At 40.7% G+C, this 18,686-nt stretch overlaps 1 protein-coding gene across 3 annotated transcripts in view; it reads left to right on the forward strand.

Annotated features, from left to right (window-relative positions):
• Positions 1-18,686, forward strand: part of LOC119745753 (vacuolar protein sorting-associated protein 13D-like) — a 94,821-nt gene that overhangs the window by 62,783 nt on the left and 13,352 nt on the right. For 2 of the 3 annotated variants that reach the window (XM_038222337.1, XM_038222335.1), the window contains 17 exons: positions 408-540; positions 1,437-1,571; positions 2,069-2,222; positions 3,133-3,343; positions 4,369-4,612; positions 5,840-6,031; positions 7,409-7,575; positions 8,420-8,551; positions 8,854-8,998; positions 9,239-9,414; positions 10,156-10,279; positions 10,995-11,067; positions 11,460-11,616; positions 12,788-12,902; positions 13,623-13,847; positions 15,101-15,173; positions 16,406-16,572. In XM_038222337.1, the coding sequence (XP_038078265.1) occupies positions 408-540; positions 1,437-1,571; positions 2,069-2,222; positions 3,133-3,343; positions 4,369-4,612; positions 5,840-6,031; positions 7,409-7,575; positions 8,420-8,551; positions 8,854-8,998; positions 9,239-9,414; positions 10,156-10,279; positions 10,995-11,067; positions 11,460-11,616; positions 12,788-12,902; positions 13,623-13,847; positions 15,101-15,173; positions 16,406-16,572 (2,623 nt within the window). Of the gene's footprint in view, positions 1-407; positions 541-1,436; positions 1,572-2,068; positions 2,223-3,132; positions 3,344-4,368; positions 4,613-5,839; positions 6,032-7,408; positions 7,576-8,419; positions 8,552-8,853; positions 8,999-9,238; positions 9,415-10,155; positions 10,280-10,994; positions 11,068-11,453; positions 11,617-12,787; positions 12,903-13,622; positions 13,848-15,100; positions 15,174-16,405; positions 16,573-18,686 lie in introns of those variants that run through there. The other variant, XM_038222338.1, reaches the window with a different exon arrangement.

The raw sequence follows: 18,686 nt of genomic DNA on the forward strand, positions 1-18,686 counted from the left end.
GTGTTTTTGCCCTTCATTCTTCGCAAATGCTCTGACAGTACTGAGTATAAACCAATCCGGGCACGTTGTCAATTCTATCACGGATGCCCCCTTCAATGGCGAAAGCATTGTGCTAGCTATTGCTCACATAATTCGTCACGGGGCAGTTGCTTTGTACCATAGCATGCCCAATGGTGTCTCCATTGAAGGGGGCCTTGTGAGTGTACAGTAATCAGATGTACGGATTCGTCAATACGGTGCTGATATTAAAGCTAAGTTAGTTGTTTTTGGATGAGGGTGCAACTTTTAGACAACTCTTGGTAAATTTTTGATAGAGCTGGATTTGGAAGTTGATAGTGTTGGATGATTGTTATTTATAGAGTTCTTACTTTGAGAACACATTGATTTTTCTTATCCCTCATTTGCAGGGTTGCCACTAGTCCAACAGAGAAACTGGCGTCTCCTTTGGTATCTGTGGGCGGGGCTAGCTCTTGGACGGAGGTGTTACCAGGACAGGAGGTCCCGTTTGTCTTTGAAGAGAAAGGCAAACAGAGACATAGAGTAAGTAGAACAAAGAAATGTCAAAGGGAAATTGAAGTGCTTCACTCGTTTGATGCCAAGTTTTTATCAGACAGATTGAAGGTTTTAACTTTTTTGGATAATTATTAAGGAGATGACTCCTGTCAATGTAAGGCTGAAAAAGACTTAGTCCGGAAAAGGTTTCAAATCTGCCAGAAACCAACATAGTGTTTTAACTTTTTTTTAATTCATTACACTTACTTTCTTGCAATTTGTTTGAATCTTTACACATTTTTAAAAACATTGTGTAAGCCTCATGTAATTTGGCTTTGTTGCTACAAGTTTGTAAAGATCCATCAATAATTTCAGAAATAAGTGGATAGAGTGATAATGTTTTACAAAAACAAATTCGCAAATTTGTAAGCTTAGTTGCCTTGCAAAGATAAAGTTTAGCACTACCAGTATTTGGTCTAGATTAATGTCTGGGTCACAGACTTGAATGCAGGTTCTAAAGTTTCTTGATAAAAAATCTATTTCAATAAGCCATTTGCGAGTAACATATCCTGTGGGATTTACATTTGAAAAACATGTGGTACACTGACTGGCTCAGAATGATTGGCACGTTTTAACTTTGAATTCTCCAGACCAAAGACACTGTTGCTATATCACATGATTCAGGGCAAGCTCTTGCATAGTTATGTAAGAGAAGCTCAGCATCAATACATTGCTTACAGTGGGTGAGAATGGCACAAAGACACCAGACCATGCCGGAGATGGGGTTGCTAGCATAAGGCTTGCCCCGAATCACTTGATATAGTAAAAGTCTCTTTGGTCAGGACAATGCAAGTTAAAACGTGCAAAGCATTGGATTCAGTAAGTGTTCCAGATTTATTCAAATTTAACTCGCAAATGGCTTATTGTCAATGTTTTTCTTTCAGAATACTCACGAGTTGCGGGTACACCAGCTGCTGGTCAGAGTGGAAGGCTGGGAACGCATGGCCCCGGTCTCCGTCGACAAAGTGGGAATGTTCTTCAGACTCGCTAAGCCGGAACACACGCACATGACTAGCATAGTAAGTAAATGTCTCAGCTAACCTGCATTAGGGAATGTAGCTTTTGTGGCTCATGATGCATGATTAGAGGGTCAGGGTTTTGAATCCAGCTGCTGGCCATATGTTGTGTCCATGGGCAAGCTACTTCACCCCACTTGCCTCTCTCCACCCAGGAGTATAAATGGGTACCGGCATTAGCTGGGGAGTAACCTGTGATGGACTAGCATCCCATCCAGGGGGAGTAGAAATATTCTCCGTCGTTTCATGCTACTGACACCGGAGATATACGCCGACCTGATGGGCCATATTGGCTCGTGACAGACTTCACTTTTTGTTTTACCTAAAATGCAATTGTTTCTACATTTGGGACAATCTATTGTAAGTGATTGGTTTATTAAATAAAACTGCAGTACGATTTTAAAGGTTTTTGAAAGAGACCCTTTTCTTAATTCCCCACTGAAACAAAACAAGAAAGTAAAAAAAAAAAGTCAAACTTATTTGTATTCATTGTTTTTTAGTTTACCAGTCAGCGAGTGGCGCGAGTTCTCTTCCATGTGACACTAGAGGGCAGTGCACGCAAGCTGGTGACTGTCCAATCAGCACTGACGGTTGTCAGTCGTCTGAACGTCCCGATGAACGTCAAGCTTATCAACCCGGACTCGCCCACAGACGGTAGGGAGAACTTAGTTTATTGAGATTCTTAACGCAGTAAAGTGTTGTACATATGTAATGGTGAAGTAGGGAGAAATTATATTATGTCTTTCATTTATAAGAATGATAAGAATGCGTTTGTGTGAGTGACATTAAAGGGGCACTAGGTCCTGAAATCCCCGAAAATGTTATGTTTTGGATTGTTTACTTAGCCTATTTCAAACATCTGGTTGAAAGGAAACCAACCTAATGTCTTACCGTTCCTGAGAAAAGACGGAAAAAACCCGCTTGTTTACATCGGACATGACGGAGTACAAATACGTTTTTCGTGTCGTTCTCATGTACGCTATACACGTTGTGTGTCTCGGGAACAGCGCGCGGTGACCAATCACCAATGCAAAAAATTGTGGTTTCTTCAACGTCCGCAAAAAGCAAACACTTTACGCGTACGAATGAAATCACAACTCGCATCCAAACAGCTCAAATTAATGGGGTCGCAAAAGTGGACTTCGAAATTTGTTCTCGCACGCATAATACAGGAATAACACAAAAACGCCCAGTTTTGAAAGGATAGTTGTGTGGATGTTTATATCCTACTTTTAAAAGATATTTCCGATTATCATCATCTCGTTCAAAGCGCGTTTTGTAGCCAAATTGGGCTGTTCCAGGACCTAGTGTCCCTTTAATTCAGGTTGTTCTTTTTTCCATTACTTTGTAAAACTTGTGTTACCATGGCAATAGAGTCATTTGGTATGTTTCGGAATCAACAAAATTGTTGCAAAGCTTAGCGATTTTTTTGTCACAATCTGCAATTGCCTATTGTACTTACCATTTTATCCTCTCCATTATTATCCAAGTTATCTAGCCCCTATAACATACCTTTTTCTTGTTGTAGCCTTAACACCTATTACCCATTTTGTTGTTCCCCCAGTACCCATCACCCTCCCCCTCCTGTCCCCCAACGCCACCCTCCCCGTCCCCCTCTCCCACACCGACTGGCTGATGTACATGCGCCCCCACGGCTGGGGTATGGGGTTCTGCGAGTCGCCCGTCAAGTGGCAGTCGGTCTACACGCCCAAGGCCACCGACACCCAGCCCATGAAATGCAGGCTAGGCAGTAGGGATGAAGACGGCATATTTAGGTAAAATAGTTTAGGTTTTGTCACTTTTTTCCTTGAAATTTTGCGGTACTTTTACCCTCCTATACTTGTGGGAAGACAATATTCAGAGCAATTAGTAAAACCCTTTAAAACCCTGCAGGTCAGTTTCAGGTGAAGGGATATGAAGTGTTTAAGTAACTGTCACACAGAGAGTCACTGCAAAAAAAACCAAACAGCACTGTGGAGAGCTGTGCAGCGTGACCGAATCTGCCTGCTTGCCCTGGGCTTCACCACACACAAGAATTGTGCAGGGTTGGAAGTGTTATCCATACTCCACAGAAGATAACCTCAAAGGAATTTGAAGTGGGCAAAAGTGGTTTTGCTAAACTTGAAGGGTTGTGAAGTGCTGAAGACTAGGAGGGTTAATAGAAGATTTTCAATGATAATTGTCTCTGAATCTTTTTTCCACTCTGGTGCTCTGGCCACAGGCCAAACGTTACAATTAGGATAAACAAAGAAGATCAATGTACACAAATCTGTGGAGGTATAATGGGAGCTTGAAGCTGCAGTCTTCAATTGTAAATGAAGTACAAAACAACATGGAAATACAGTATGCTGTTATTTTTGGAGCATAAAAAATACCCAGATTTTGTATATCAGAACGAAAAGTATGTTTGTAATTTTTGTCGGTTACCTCTGACTCTGCATGCACCATTTACCTGTTTCATTCTATATATGTAGGGTCCAAAGTGTGACATTTTTTCTGTCCCCTTTTACCTCTGAACTTTGTCATTTGAGTGTCATTAAAAGTGGCTTCTGACTAATTTTTATCTGTTGGTTAGGTTGTTTACTTCACATCCAGAAATATGAAATGATAGATATCAGATGTAAAATGGACAGGATGAAAGTGGACACCAAATGTATACAATGACCCATTTGTATATTCCAACTTGAAAATCACCAAATCTTACATTTTGGATGTTAAACTGGCTCAATGTGTGATTTTTCTGGCTATAATTCATCTGCACTTCACATTTTACCCCCAAACTTTGTCCTTTTGGTTACAGGTTTTGGGCCTACGTTCGTCACGAGGCCTTCCCCCACGAACCAGCGGCCAAACGCTCGGCCTCCTTCTCAGAGCTCTCACGGAAACAAGACAGCGTCTCCCAGGAGCTGCAGCCGGGCCACACCGTAACCTTGCTCCCGCCAATGGTGCTGACCAACCTCTTGCCGTTTGATCTGAAATACAAGATGCATCGGACCGGCGCCGTCGGCAACATTCGCCCCGGGAAGGATGAACCCATATACGATGTGAGTTATTCAAAGAAATTAATCAAGCCAATCATAAGATAATTTGGGGTCAATCAAAAGTCTTCTTGCAATTAACAGGGGATGAACAATGGCAAAGGAATGCCGTTAAGTTGTCACTCTTCATTTGAATCGCTTGTGACTTGACGTTAGACTGAATGATTTGTACATATTCTAAAGTTGAACAAAGAAACTGACTGAAGCAGGGTTGGAACTTGGACCTCCGGATTGCCGTTCCAGTGCTCTGATAACTAGGGCTGTGCATTGGAACGGGGTACCCGAGTACCCGACTGCTGATGTCAGGAACCGGTTCCGGATGATGGGATCGGGTACCCGTAACTAACTTTACAAATTACTCAGTAACTTCTCAGACAATAAAAATGAAAGGTTTTGAATGTCATTTGTGGGGAATTTTCAAAATGAAACGAGGGTACTTGGGAAAACAAAAAACATATTTCACATTTATGACGCTTGTGAAAGTTGCAGTTTACACTCTGAGCTATAAAGCTCACTGTACACACTTGTAGCTTGCTGTATTGACCAAGTTGGTAGTATTATCATGTGGACCTTTATGAATAATCTGTACAGCAACTTCCGAGATTTGAATTTTGGTGTTGGGTTTCTTTAACGAGTACCCAGGTTTCTTTAACTGGTACCTAGGTACCCGTATTTTTTTCAACCGGGGACCCGGTCATCGTACTACCGGTAAATACACACCCCTACTAACAACTGAGCTATCCAGCCCTATATTGGCGGTTCCTGTATTTTTACCAGTGTCTTTGTTCAAGGGGCTTTAGTTAGAAGCCTTAAACTTGTACATGCTATGTAGCTAGGTATCACGCCCGAATTTACTATGCTAGCAACATTAGCAATGCCGCAAACCTGGGAAATAGCAAACGGGATCACACTGAGAGGATACAGCTCTTTTATTACAAATAATCAATAACATAAATGGATAAGTTATCCTAAATTGTCCAAATATTAACCCGTACTACATTGTATTACATTGTATTACATTGTATTACATTGTATTACATTGTGTTACATTGTATTACATTGTGTTACATTGTATTACATTGTATTACATTGTGCTTATTCACTGATGAATCCATCAAACCATAGAGTGCTTGGGTGGTTTCTGGCGTTACAGGGAGTAATAGGTAGGTTGTTTTGAGCGGTACAATGACTAAACGGTTAATACGTTGATCTTCTTTGTTTCCATCCCTGCAGACTGATCTGAACCAAGCCAACGACATCAGCTTCACCATGGACAACTTCCCCAACTGCTACACCCCGCTCTCCCTACCCCAACGTCTGACCAAGGACGCTTACGGTTATATCATGCTGAGGGACAGTCACGCTAAGAAACGCCGCCTGCTTCTGAAGGCGAGGGTGGAGTGTCGTGCAGGCAGATGTCTCAAGGTAGGATGGCAACCCTACCGTGGACCATTCAACTATTAACCATTCTGATGTGGCTCACGTTTTTTATTTACCCTATAGTTCACATTGTTTTTTCCAACCTTGTGATATATTTTACAATAATCCAGTTCGGTATTCCATCTGCGCACGTGCTCGTCAAGATTTGACAATTCTTTTTTCGGGATAGATATTTCATCGTACGCGTGCAAAAGCATAGCGGGGTACCAGCAAAATTGAAGAGATTGTCGTGTTCTGAAGTAACAGTTTGCAAACAAAAAACGTTTGAACAACGAAGTGTGTGTCCAAACTTTTGTGCGAACGAAATTTCCCATCTCTTCTCGATTGCAATAAAAATACACAGAATGCAGATTTGGTTGCCACGTCCCCCATAGCCTTGTGTGCATTTATCTGCCGCGGGTATCCTGAAAAAAAGTCGAATCTTGTGCACCAGACTCTTTTGGAATACCGAAAATGGCTTATTGTTGTCAGCTCCCATGTCATCCATGCTGAGGGTGCCACTTGCCTCCCAGGGTGTACAAAACCCATGGACTATTTTTACAACAGACAACAATTGCTTTGTAATACCATTACATAGTTTTATTTTCAAAAACTTTTTTTGAGTCTTTTAGAAGTCACAATATGATATTTAAAATCTCATATTTTACAAAGGCAGTAATTTTCTTTCTGTTTTGACACCCCTACACATTTTAATTGAACAGTGAAATCATTAATCTTTGAGAAGATGCCTGTCTGCCTCAACACGCTTTTGAATTCGCGTAGACACCACCAACCTTGTGCGCAGGGTCTGTTCTAGCTGTGTTGTACAAAGCAGCAGGGTACAAAAATGTTTTAAAGTCTTTCAGAACGCTGAGGGACATTCCCGGGGAACATGAGGTGATGTTCTCCGCAGAGCCATCAGGTTATCATATATGAAGGTTTGAAGGACGTCACAGCTCTGAACCAATGAAACGTCACAATCTAATACCACATTGTAACAAAGTGTGTTGCCACACTTTGTACAAACATTACATTCACTGTGTGGACTTCCGAACAAAAGACGTCCACATAAACCAGTTTTCAGATACGTTGTGTGGACTTGCCCACGTCCACACAAGGTTTTCCCCTCTCTGGAAAACAGGTTTAGAGGCATTTTTGGGTTAGGTTTGTCCGTCGCAAAATGAAGAGGAACTCTCAAGCGAATCATAGTAAAAATTTTGGGTTGAAAGAGTTAACACAGTGTGACAAAAAGGATTTTTTTTTCACAGGTTTTTCTTAACTACAGGAAAACAAAGGAATGTCCACACTAGGTATGTAACGTAAACGTATGTGGGTTTACGAGTTTTTCTTACCCTTGTCACCATTTGTCATCCGTTTCCCTAGATTCTGATCTCTGCACGTTACTGGCTCCTCAACAAGTCAGGGTTGCCACTCATATTCAAGCAGGAGGGAGCAGACTTTGAGGCAGCCGGGCAGTTTGAAATCCACGAACAAGCTAGGAGTGTAGCCCCCTTGGTGTTTTCGTATGCCGACTCGGAGTACGCCGAAATGTGAGTATTAAGGGCCTTTCACACACTATCCAAAATCTTGGTGTTAGACCAATGTTGTAGTACTCGTACTCATACTCGAGTACTCTTTTCCATACTCGTACTCGTACTCATGAACAAGTACTCGACTACAACACTGTGTTAGACCCGGGTTGAGCTCAGAGATTTTGGGAACACCTTTTATACTAGTTAGAATCCAACACGGCTTTTACATGGGTCCGGTGCTCTACATGGGTAAAATCCAACCCTGGTCACGTCCAGGGTAGAGAGACTCTACCCAGGTAGAAAATCCAAAATCTACAGCCGACCTGTGTACAACCTGGTTAAGTGTGAACAGTATGCATTGCCTACCCCAGTGCGATTGGACAAGGTTTTCTTAAGGGTGGAATTGTGTTGATAACAACACATGTAGGTGAGACAATAGTGGAGTGCTGTGGCCTCGTGGTCTGGGGCACGGGTCTGGGTTCGAGTCCAGCCTGTGGCTACGGTGCGTGTGCCCTTGGGCAAGGCACTTTGTCACTCATTGCTTCTCCCCACTGAGGAGTAAATGGGTACCTGTGAGGGCAGAGATGGTTATTGTGGTTGATTTAAGCTACTTTGAGCCTAACAGGCAGCATCGAGCTGCATACTCCCCAGGGAGCTGAGATTGTATTTAGAATGTTTAATTGGCCAAATGATTAGGGGTAATAATAATGTAAAGCGCTTTGATCTTTAGTTAAAAGTTAAAAGCACTATATAAGAACCTGTTATTATTATTAATAGTGTGAAGAGGCCTGATCCAGTGTACATGATACGAAGTATGAGAAGAGAACTGATGTTAACCTTGAATTTTTTGTGTCTGTTCCAGGTGCACGATGCGATTAGGACGAGGAATCATCGGTCTCAAGGACGTACCGCAGTACTGCCAGCGCATATCACTAGAGGGCGGTTCAGGAGTCCGATCATTGCGTGTTTCGCAACAGGGGGGCCGGCCACATATGTGAGTGGCTTTTTGAACGAGAGAAAAAAAACACCAAGCATTATTTTGGGGACTTGGGCACAATTTTTTTTCTCCAGCTAAAATTCAAGCTAGTTTCCTGTTTTGATTTTAATAAACCAAACGAAACTAATGAATTAGTAAACGGATGAATTAAATGAACGAAAATTCTTATTGGATTCTTGAAAGATTTTATCACAGAATTTGAATCAATTCAGTTTTTGTTAATTTTAAATTAAAGAAAGAAATAGACTCTGTCCGATTTTTCTTGTGTTATCCATTTTTTGCCCGACATGCCCTTGCAGGGTGTACCACATCGGTATTGACATTCGACCTGGCCGGGGTCGTTACCATGACACCCAGATCGTGACCTTTGTGCCTCGTTTTCAGTTGGAGAATCGCTCCAGTTGCAATTTGGCCTTTGCACAGCGTCACTTCGTGCAGGGAATGGTAAGAATGTTGGAATATTTGAAGAAAAAAAAGTGCTATAGACATGATAGACGAACTCGTGTTTCATGATAAAAGGGTTGTGCATAGTTTTTCACTGATTTCTCAAGAAGGGTAATCTGTGGTGAAACTTCAACAGGTTAGGTTTTGAACATTATTCGCTGGATTTTGAATGGGGTTGTCATTGGAAATTAACAAAATGCACAAAAAGCAAATGATCCTATATGCCTTTGATTTTCACAGGGGTTTAAGAATCCTAACCAGTACCTGTCAGTGATAGAAGGCTCCAGTGTCATCTTCCATTGGCCCAGGGATGACCTGGATAAACTCCTGTGTGCACGCATCGCTAGCGACCAGACATGTAGGTGGTCTGGGGGCATGAGGATTGATCTGCCAAGCTCATTCAATATCAACATGAGGTGGGTGGAAAGCAGTGTTATGGTCGAGGGGCTTGTGATGGATCACAAGCCATCAAAAGTCGTCACAAGTCCAACACAAGTCCATCACAAGTCCATCATAAGCCCATCACAAGTCATCACAAGTCCATCACAAGCCAATCACAAGCCCATCACAAGTCCATCATACGCCCATCACAAGTCCATCACAAGTCCATCATAAGTCCATCACAAGTCCATCATGATACCATCACAAGTCCATCGCAAGCCAATCACAAGCCCATCACAAGCCAATCACAAGCCCATCACAAGTCCATCATAAGCCCATCACAAGTCCATCACAAGTCAATTACAAGTCCGTCACAAGCCCATTACAAGTCCATCACAAGCCCATCACAAGTCCATCACAAGTCATCACAAGTCCATCACAAGTCCATCACAAGTCCATCACAAGTCCATCACAAGCCCATCACAAGTCCATCACAAGTCCATCACAAGTCATCACAAGTCCATCACAAGTCCATCACAATTCCATCACAAGTTAATCACAACTCAATCACAAGTCTATCACAAGCCATCAAGTCCCAAGTCAACTATGACACAAAGTTTTTATTTAAATTATAGCTCCTTTTTATCCCATTTCAGAACCCATTTTTGGTTCAACTAGCAAAATAATAAAACTAGAAGTTATTCAAAATTTATTTATAAATTGTGGGTTTTCCCCAGAGTTTATCTGTCAGTTTTTACCTTTTGCCCCTCTTCTAGGAGCGCCAACAACCAATCCAACATCATGCATGTTGCTGTCAGTCTCGTCGGTGCTACCTTCTTCGTTGTCTTCAGCGATGCCATCCATGTTCCTCCTCCTTATAGAATAGACAACATGTCAGAGGTAGGCATGACACAAACAATCAACCTAACAAATAATCTTTGCTGTAGTGATCTTAGGTCTCGTCAAGTAAAGCAATCAATAAGAACACTACAGACATCTTTATCCCTTAAAGGGAATGTACATCATTGGCTTTTGCTGTAATTTTCAGAAAGGAACTATTTGAGGGGTTACTATAATCGATCAAATATTGTTACACTGACATGTTTGAAGTTTTGTGTTCGAAAATGCTGGGAAAACCAAGAAAAACAAAAACGTTCAAGCAGTCTGGTTCCCTGACTCCACTAAAGATGAAATAGATCAATTTGCCGGCAAATTGTAAGGTAAGGGAACCAGTCTAGCCTGCCTGCACCCGTTCATGAACATGTAACCAATAGCAAACAAAATTTGGACTAAAAAAATATAATTTGGATCAGTAGTTGAAAAATAGTAAGGTTTTCCAATGGTGGTCGGCTGACCACCGTTGGAAATGTATACAAAAATACTATTTTCTTGAAAATGACTTCACACCAGGTGCCATAATTTTACAGGATGCTTTAGACTGTCATTTACCAACATCCTAGTAAAGTATTTTGTAAAAACTTGGGTAGTTTTATTTTTCGATGTTTGCAAATGTTGTATATTCCCTTTAATTAATTCATCTACACAACTCAGAATTCAACTTAAACAGCACATAAAACACAAATATTTTACTGGATTTTGTTGTCTTTTTCTTTAGGTTAATATCATCTATTACCAGTCTAAAGTTGCTGACACCAACCTCCGAACAGTCCTCAGAGCAAAGGCCTCAGGTTTGTGACTTAGAAATTTACAATTATGTGATGAAATTATCGGTTTTGCCCTTCACCGACGTTTAAACACTGTATACTCAGTGTGTTACCTCCCGAGTGAAAGTTGGAAAAAATCACTCGCGTGGGACTCGAACCCACGACCTCCTGCTTTCTAGTGCAGATGTCTTACATCTGCACTAGATATGTGTCAATTACACACTGAGTATACAGTGTTTAAACGTCGGTGAAGGGCAAAACCGATAATTTGATTTATATCACCCCGACGCAAAATTCCATCTTAAAATTATGTGATGCATGTCAAAACTCGTAACACCATCATAGACTTCCTTGCATTGTATGAGAGTTACTCCTATTACTTTTGTCGAAATCTTCATATTTTCCATCTTCTGCAGTTCCGTATACTTGGGATGAGTTGGTCTTACCAAGGGAGCTGTACTGTGAAGTCAAGGGTGGCTCTGGAGCAACATACAAGCTGGACACTCTAGGGGATGGGGTACCACTGTACTATGAGAACTTCATCTATCTGTGCCTGACGCATACATGCAGCGGGTGAGTTACAGGGTTACGTGACTCCGTGAATAAGTTGTCCTCCCCCAAACGGTTCAAAAGGGGAGGGTAGGGAAGCCCACTTGGAGGTACATTCACACGTATTGCTTATAATTTACGCGAAGGTGCCATGGGTTTGGGCACATTAAGAATCAAATAAGTCTTGCGTAATTCGCCCAATAATCCTGTGAACTACAGCCTGTCTAAAAAAAAATAGTACAATCAGATAAAAATTGGTTAAATATGAAATTTCAAAATAAGTCATTCTTACTTGGCATAATATTAAAGAACAAAGACTGGGCTTTCCAATAGTGTTTGTTTGATCTTATTTGCTTTTGTCAATTCAGAGATATAATCAATTTAGTGCGATACACCAAAATCGATTTTGTGCCACTTTTATGCATGGGTAGAGTTGTTTCGAGTACTGTGCCATGCTGTCTTGAAGCTCACAAAAGATTGCAACTTGGCAAAAGAAACTAACTCGATTTTTGTGTTCCGCAGTAAACTGAAGTTATCTCTGGATTGACAAAAGCAAATGAGATGAAACAAAAAGTATTGGAAAGCCTGGTCTTTTTTCTTTAATGTGATGCTCAAAACGACTTACTTATGTTGAGATTTAATATTGAAAAAAAAAAAAGTTTTCGATTGTACCATTTTTTTGGAGACAGGCTTTTGGAGACAGTGCACTTATGCAGCGTGTTCGTCCCAATGGGCCTAACGAAAATGGGCACAAAGTGCCATCAACTGGTCGTGCATGGAGTCCCATTTATAGGATTGAATTATCCTCTCGGAGATGACAATTCAATGTTGGGTTTTTGCCCTTTACTGACGCATTTTGTAAACACTGTGTACCGTGTTGTCAGAGGGCTTGCAAGAAAAATATGCACAAGCTTACTGGGATGGGACTCAAACCCACGACCGCCTGCTTTCTTGTGCAGATGTCTTACCACTCGACCGCACAGCCTTTTGTGACGGGCTTACCGGTTCAAGTCTGATGTGGCATCTTTGTGATCTTTTTCATCTGTGTAGAGGTTTATTCAAGTACTTTTTCTTTTAAAACCCTTCCTGAAGTTTTACCACTCGCAAGAAAGAAAAGTGTATTGCACAATTAGCGGAAGAAGACAATAAACAATTAATTATAAGTATTTTTCGCTTCAATATTCTTTAATTTCAGTTCCTCGTCGCCGTCATTTTCTAGTGGGTCGCTGAAGAGGAAAGATGATTACACCTCCGCCAATCTTGTCTTCGACATCATGCCCAACGGCAAAGCTGTCATCCTCCGACGAAAGGTAAAATAAAGCAGGGGTGAAAACATGAGATTTGAAGGTTTGCATCGTGTAGAGTATAACTTTGGAGAAGCTTTAGGATACACACTGTGGAATGACCAACTCATTCAGAGAAGTTCTGGTTCTTCATGGAACCAACTTCACGGTTCCCAACCTCTCTGGAAATCACAGAAACTTGAAAAGGATTTTCCATTTTTCCAGTCAGGGAAAAAAAACTCAGGTTTTTTTTTTTTAAATACCAAAAAATGAAGTGCTGGAAACCGTGCACTTTTCTTTTAGATATAGTCACTTCAAATGGCGTATTCACTGTAAACTTTTCCAGGAAAAATGTTGCAACCTGACGCCACTTTTTTCTTCATACATGTCATCCTCCGGTGACAAATTATCTCAGGATCTGAACATCTTAGATGGCAACTCCAGGGGCCAATTTCATAGAGCTGCTTATGCACAAAATTTGCTTAAGCACAAAAACATCTTGCTTAATAAAATCAGGTTACCGGCCAAAACTCCATGCGATTGTTATGCTAAGTAAACAACAGCTAAATACCAGTCACAAGCAATGTACATCACATGGAGTTTTGGCCGGTAACCTAATTTTACTAAGCAATGTTTTTTCGTGCTTAAGCAAATTTTCTGCTTAAGCAGCTCTATGAAATTGGGCCCAGGCCTGAGCTCAATACATAGGCCTGCTTCAATTCCCGTTTTTGTTTGATTAATCTCCAGGAACCTGGAAAGCGCAGCCAGCTCTGGCGTATGACGCCATCGGGCATGCTGCAGAACCAGGTCTTCACGCCGCCGCGCGATCCCAACAAAGCGCCCTCCAGCACCCACGATCCCTTGGTGTTGGACATCGCCGACCTGGCTGCCAATCCCAACTCCTTCATGCCGCTGGTCATGCGCAAGCCCGACGAGAGGAGGAAAGGCACGCAGACGTGGTTCTTCAAAGAGGTCAAGAAAACGTTGCATTCGACCCATCCTACCCAAATCCTCCAAAATCCTAAGCCTGTTTTCGTAGGGTTTCAATTGATTTAGAACTTCATAGCCAAGCCACTAATAGTTTGCATGGGCTTCATGTTCCAGTTTTGTTTAAAGCCCGGTTCATACTTCACGCGAAAGCATGTGCGAAGCGAAATTCATGTCGTCAACAATGGTGGACGCGCTTTGAATGTATTGTTTACATCACGAATTTCGCTTCGCTTTCGCTTTCGCGTGAAGTATGAACCGGGCTTGAGTTTAGCAAAAGTGCCATTTGTTAATTGCATGGTGATGGATTTTTTTTTCAGATTGCAGGAATTATTTGTCTTTAAGTGTGAACTCGTATTAATATGAGTTGTACTATCATTAGTGCTGATTATGACCCCTGCTCATCGGGCCTATAAGTCATTTTTGTGTCTGTCTGAACTTCGTGGGAGTCACATACAACTCAGTTGCTGCCTTTTGGCCACCAGAGAGCTTATAAATGAATCACTTTTGCCTTCGCAAATACCTGATGGCTCCCAAATGGACTTAAACAATTAGTGACAACGTTCTCGTAATTGGAGCCAACTCTGCCTTGCATGTACCAAATTACTAATTGGGAATCTACTAATACCCAATTACTAAATGGTAATCTACTAATACCCAATTACTAATTGGGAATCTACTAATACCCAATCACTAATTTTGGAATCTACTAATACTCAATTGCTAATTTTGGAATCTACTAATACCCAATTGCTAATTGGGAATCTACTAATACCCAATTGCTAATTGGGAATCTACTTATACCCAATCACTAATTTTGGAATCTACTAATACCCAATTACTAATTTTGGAATCTACTAATACCCAACTACTAATTGGGAATCTACTAATACCCAATTTCTAATTGGGAATCTACTAATACCCAATTGCTAATTTTGGAATCTACTAATACCCAACTAATTTTGGAATCTACTAATACCCAATTACTAATTTTGGAATCTACTAATACCCAATTGCTTATTGGGAATCTACTAATACCCAATTGCTAATTGGGAATCTACTAATGATAAAATGCCCTGCTAAGGGACATGCGTACCATCCCATTGGCTAAGCTTAAATTTATAAACCGACCGTAGGAATGTTCAGTTGAGAAAATCAGACTAAGAATCTAAGCACTTGAATAGTCTGATTGAGTATCTTGCAAAGGTTGAGAATGGTTTGTGTTGTTCTCTCATCAGGATGGGCGTATGATCTGTCATCTCGGCGGTCTAGCGGTACAAGCCAAGGGGGGCGTCATGGGGCTACGAGAAGGTGAGTTACCACCCCCAAAATCTGGAATCTAGGAAATGTTATTCAACCAAGGCTTCAGATTCAGCTGTGGATTCATTTCTGAGTCTACAATCAGTAAGAAGTCTTAGATGAACATATTTAATTAAAAGCCACCCAGATCTAGGGTTTAATGTTCCTTTGGCATGAACTGATCTTAACCGAACAGAAATGCAGGATCCCAAATACTGTGACTTACTTTCATAGAGAAAGAACCAGTAGCTGAAGCTGGAAACAAGGCCGGGGTTTGCAAAATGGCCAAAATGTTGATTAAGAATTATGTGACATGACTTGATCAAGTTCTGCTTAAGTGTAATCTAACTTTTGCTCAACACCCTTGCTTGGAGTACAGCTACGATGCTTTTCCTTGGAAAGTATGGCATTATGATAAAACCACACTTGAATTTTTTGTTGCATCAATTTCTCCTTCATATGATTGAAACATTTGAATTTATCACATTTATAGCGCCGTGATTTGTTTTAACTCAATACTGGGTTTTGCCTTACACTGATGTATTTGTTTTAGCTGTAAATCCTCAAGTGTGCTTACGGTTATCAAAGACATAATACCAAAGATCAAACCAGGTTTTGCCCTTCACTGACGTATAAACACTGTATACTCAGTGTGTTACCTCCCGAGTGAAAGTTGGATAAAATCACTCGGGTGGGACTCAAACCCACGACTTCCTGCTTTCTATTTAGAAATCAGGAGGATCAAAACCTAATTTGATTTACATCACCCCGATGCAAAATTTCGTCTTATAAATATCAAAGATTTCATGATCTAATTGCTATTCAGGCGATTCAAAATGCAGTGCGCCACCAAGAGTTTGCCATGTTGAGTTCATTTTTCCCAGTGCATTGTGGGAGATGGTCGACAAATTCGCAGCGCGGGACATTTGAAATTGTTAGTTTTTCCGGTCAGTATATAGTTTCGTAAGTGTGTGATTCGAGTATCTGTTTGCCCTTTTGTTTTCTTTTTATCAATATGGTGTTTTTTTGTAAGGCGGCAGAACGCTATGCCCAAATCTATAACAAATTAGCTCAAGTAGTTTACTGACACTCATTCAATTTGTTCATGTTTTGTCGACCCTAAACTTAAACAAATAGACTCTCCATGGCAAACGTTTGATGGCGCACTGCATTGTGAATCGCCCGAATTGATATAAAATTATTGCAAACAATTAGAAATGATCCCATATATTTCTCTCCCGTAGGTTGTGAAGTCGTCCTGGGTCCGGCAGACATCAAGCTCAAGGATCGCGTTCCCGTCGAGCAGGCAATCCACACCCAGAAACACCTACCGGGTAGTGGGTGCCTAAACTGCAAGGTGCTTGCCGATGGACCAACCAGGGTACTACAGATAACCGATAGCTGGTTACAGGTAAGAGTCAGGGAGCAAGACATCTTATATAGCACTCTGATTACAAACAAAAGAAAAAAAGGTTGTGTTCAGATTCTGCCAAAATGCCTCTTTTTACTTTTATGAAAACAGAAATATTGTTCTATCTGTGGAGACTTCAATTTTGTTTTTTTTCAATCAGTTTTAAATTGAGATATGCTGTTATTTGGGAAAAGTGAAATATTGTTTTGTGTTTGGAGTCTTCAAATTTGCATTTTAAAATCAGTCGTAAATTTGGAAATTTTGTATATTTCGTTATTTAGGAAAGATTGTTCCATATTTCAGGGGTGTGATTTTTCCGGATTTTTCCGGATTTCCGGATTTTTAATCTAACGTCTGCGGAATTTTTGTGCGGATTCCGGATTTTTAACGTTTTTTGTTTCCGTAATAATATCGCCCAAAAACTTCTGGCGAAATATAGGCTCTAATTTACGATAATGGATGGACTGGTGACAAGTCTAATGCAGTGCGGTCAAGAACCTAATAGACATTAATGCAGTATGCGCAGTGGAGTACTTGAGGACCAGACTAAAAATAATTTTCAATGGGTTTGCAGCACCTCGTGTTTGTATATCGCGTGTGGATGTGTGTGTGTATTGTGCATGTATTGTGCAGTGACGATCGTGTGCTAGCAATTCGCAAACACATTGGTGTCAATATTGCCGCGATTTTGTCAAGGAATTCAAGAGTATGGCTGGAAGAACTGGTAATAAAGTGTCACTGTGGATGGAAATCAGTTTGAGCTGCAGTAGTGCTTTGAAAAATAGCCACCACCAACACAAAATTTCAAAAATGTTTTGGAAGCCTGGGACTGGAGTTTAAAGTAAGATTAAACTTTTTCAGCACCGTTCATATTGTTTTGTGTGAATCGTTTCTCTCTGCAACATGCAAAAGTAATAACATCACACACAGAAAAAGCCTTTATGAATCAATCACATATGGATTATATTATTTAATTTTAATGACCAGACGTTTTTTCTTAATTTTTCCCCCATTTGTTTTCTTTACTATAGCGACAAAATTTGCTAACAAAAAAAAATACAGAAATTACAGTACATAAAATGTACATGCTCTAGGCCTATATATGGACATACGTGCATGCATATGTATACATGTACATCTATACAAGTACATGTACAATAATACATGTACATGTACATGTAATACATGTACATGTACATGTACATGTATATTACATGTCAACCGAAGTTCGTGGATTTTTCATTTTTGTCCAATCACACCCCTGATATTTGGAGACCAAAATATTTTTATATAAAGAATAGTAGTAATTCAGGAATTTGGGAAAATTAGCTTGGTCATTTTGAAAGATTTTGCAAGGATCAACGTGTTTGGCCCTTCTAAAAAAATTGTAGCAAACTTGAAACAATTTTCCATATTAGGAGACCTAAACTTTTATTTAAAGAAAAGTGGTAATTCAGAAGTGTGGGAAAACTAGCTTTGTCAATTTGAAAGATCATGCAAGGATCATCGTGTTTTGGCCCTACGTGTTTTTAGTGTTTTGAAACAATTTTCCCACTTTTTTTTCCAAAAAAGAGTGGTGTGAGTGTAGTCTGAATTGGGTTATGGCACAGTATGCCACCTTGCACATTGAACTCAAAGTTGCTGGCAGTGACAGGCTCCCAACCGATGTGCAGATGCTTGGCATCAGCCCACCCATCACCCCCAAGGGGGGGCGATAGGAGCGCCTCTTGTGCCACAAGTGCACCTCACAAGGGCCATGTTTCCATTCCTCCACCCCCTAATGGTTACAGGGGCCCCCCTTTCGAGGGTTTCACGCCTTTGTCTCAGACCTTCCCATGGGTTCTGTGGGGGTAATTGCATACCCGTGTGTTACCCATACATGCGAGCATCACACCACACAGTCTATGCAAGTGATAGTGTTGACTTATATATCTCATCTATTTGTACATTTTCTTATCACAGTAGCGGTTTTGCAAATTTGACAATTTTACTACAATTTTGTTGCCCCAGGTTAATCTTGGATTTCGGAGATTACAGTAATATTATGTTCAGCCGTGAAAGTCCCATCAAGAAATTTTGTTTGGATCTCTTGTTATGACCAAAATTGATCTTTT

This window comes from Patiria miniata, unplaced genomic scaffold, assembly GCF_015706575.1.
Source record: "Patiria miniata isolate m_02_andy unplaced genomic scaffold, ASM1570657v1 HiC_scaffold_7, whole genome shotgun sequence".
In the NCBI taxonomy this organism is placed as follows: Eukaryota; Metazoa; Echinodermata; class Asteroidea; order Valvatida; family Asterinidae; genus Patiria; species Patiria miniata.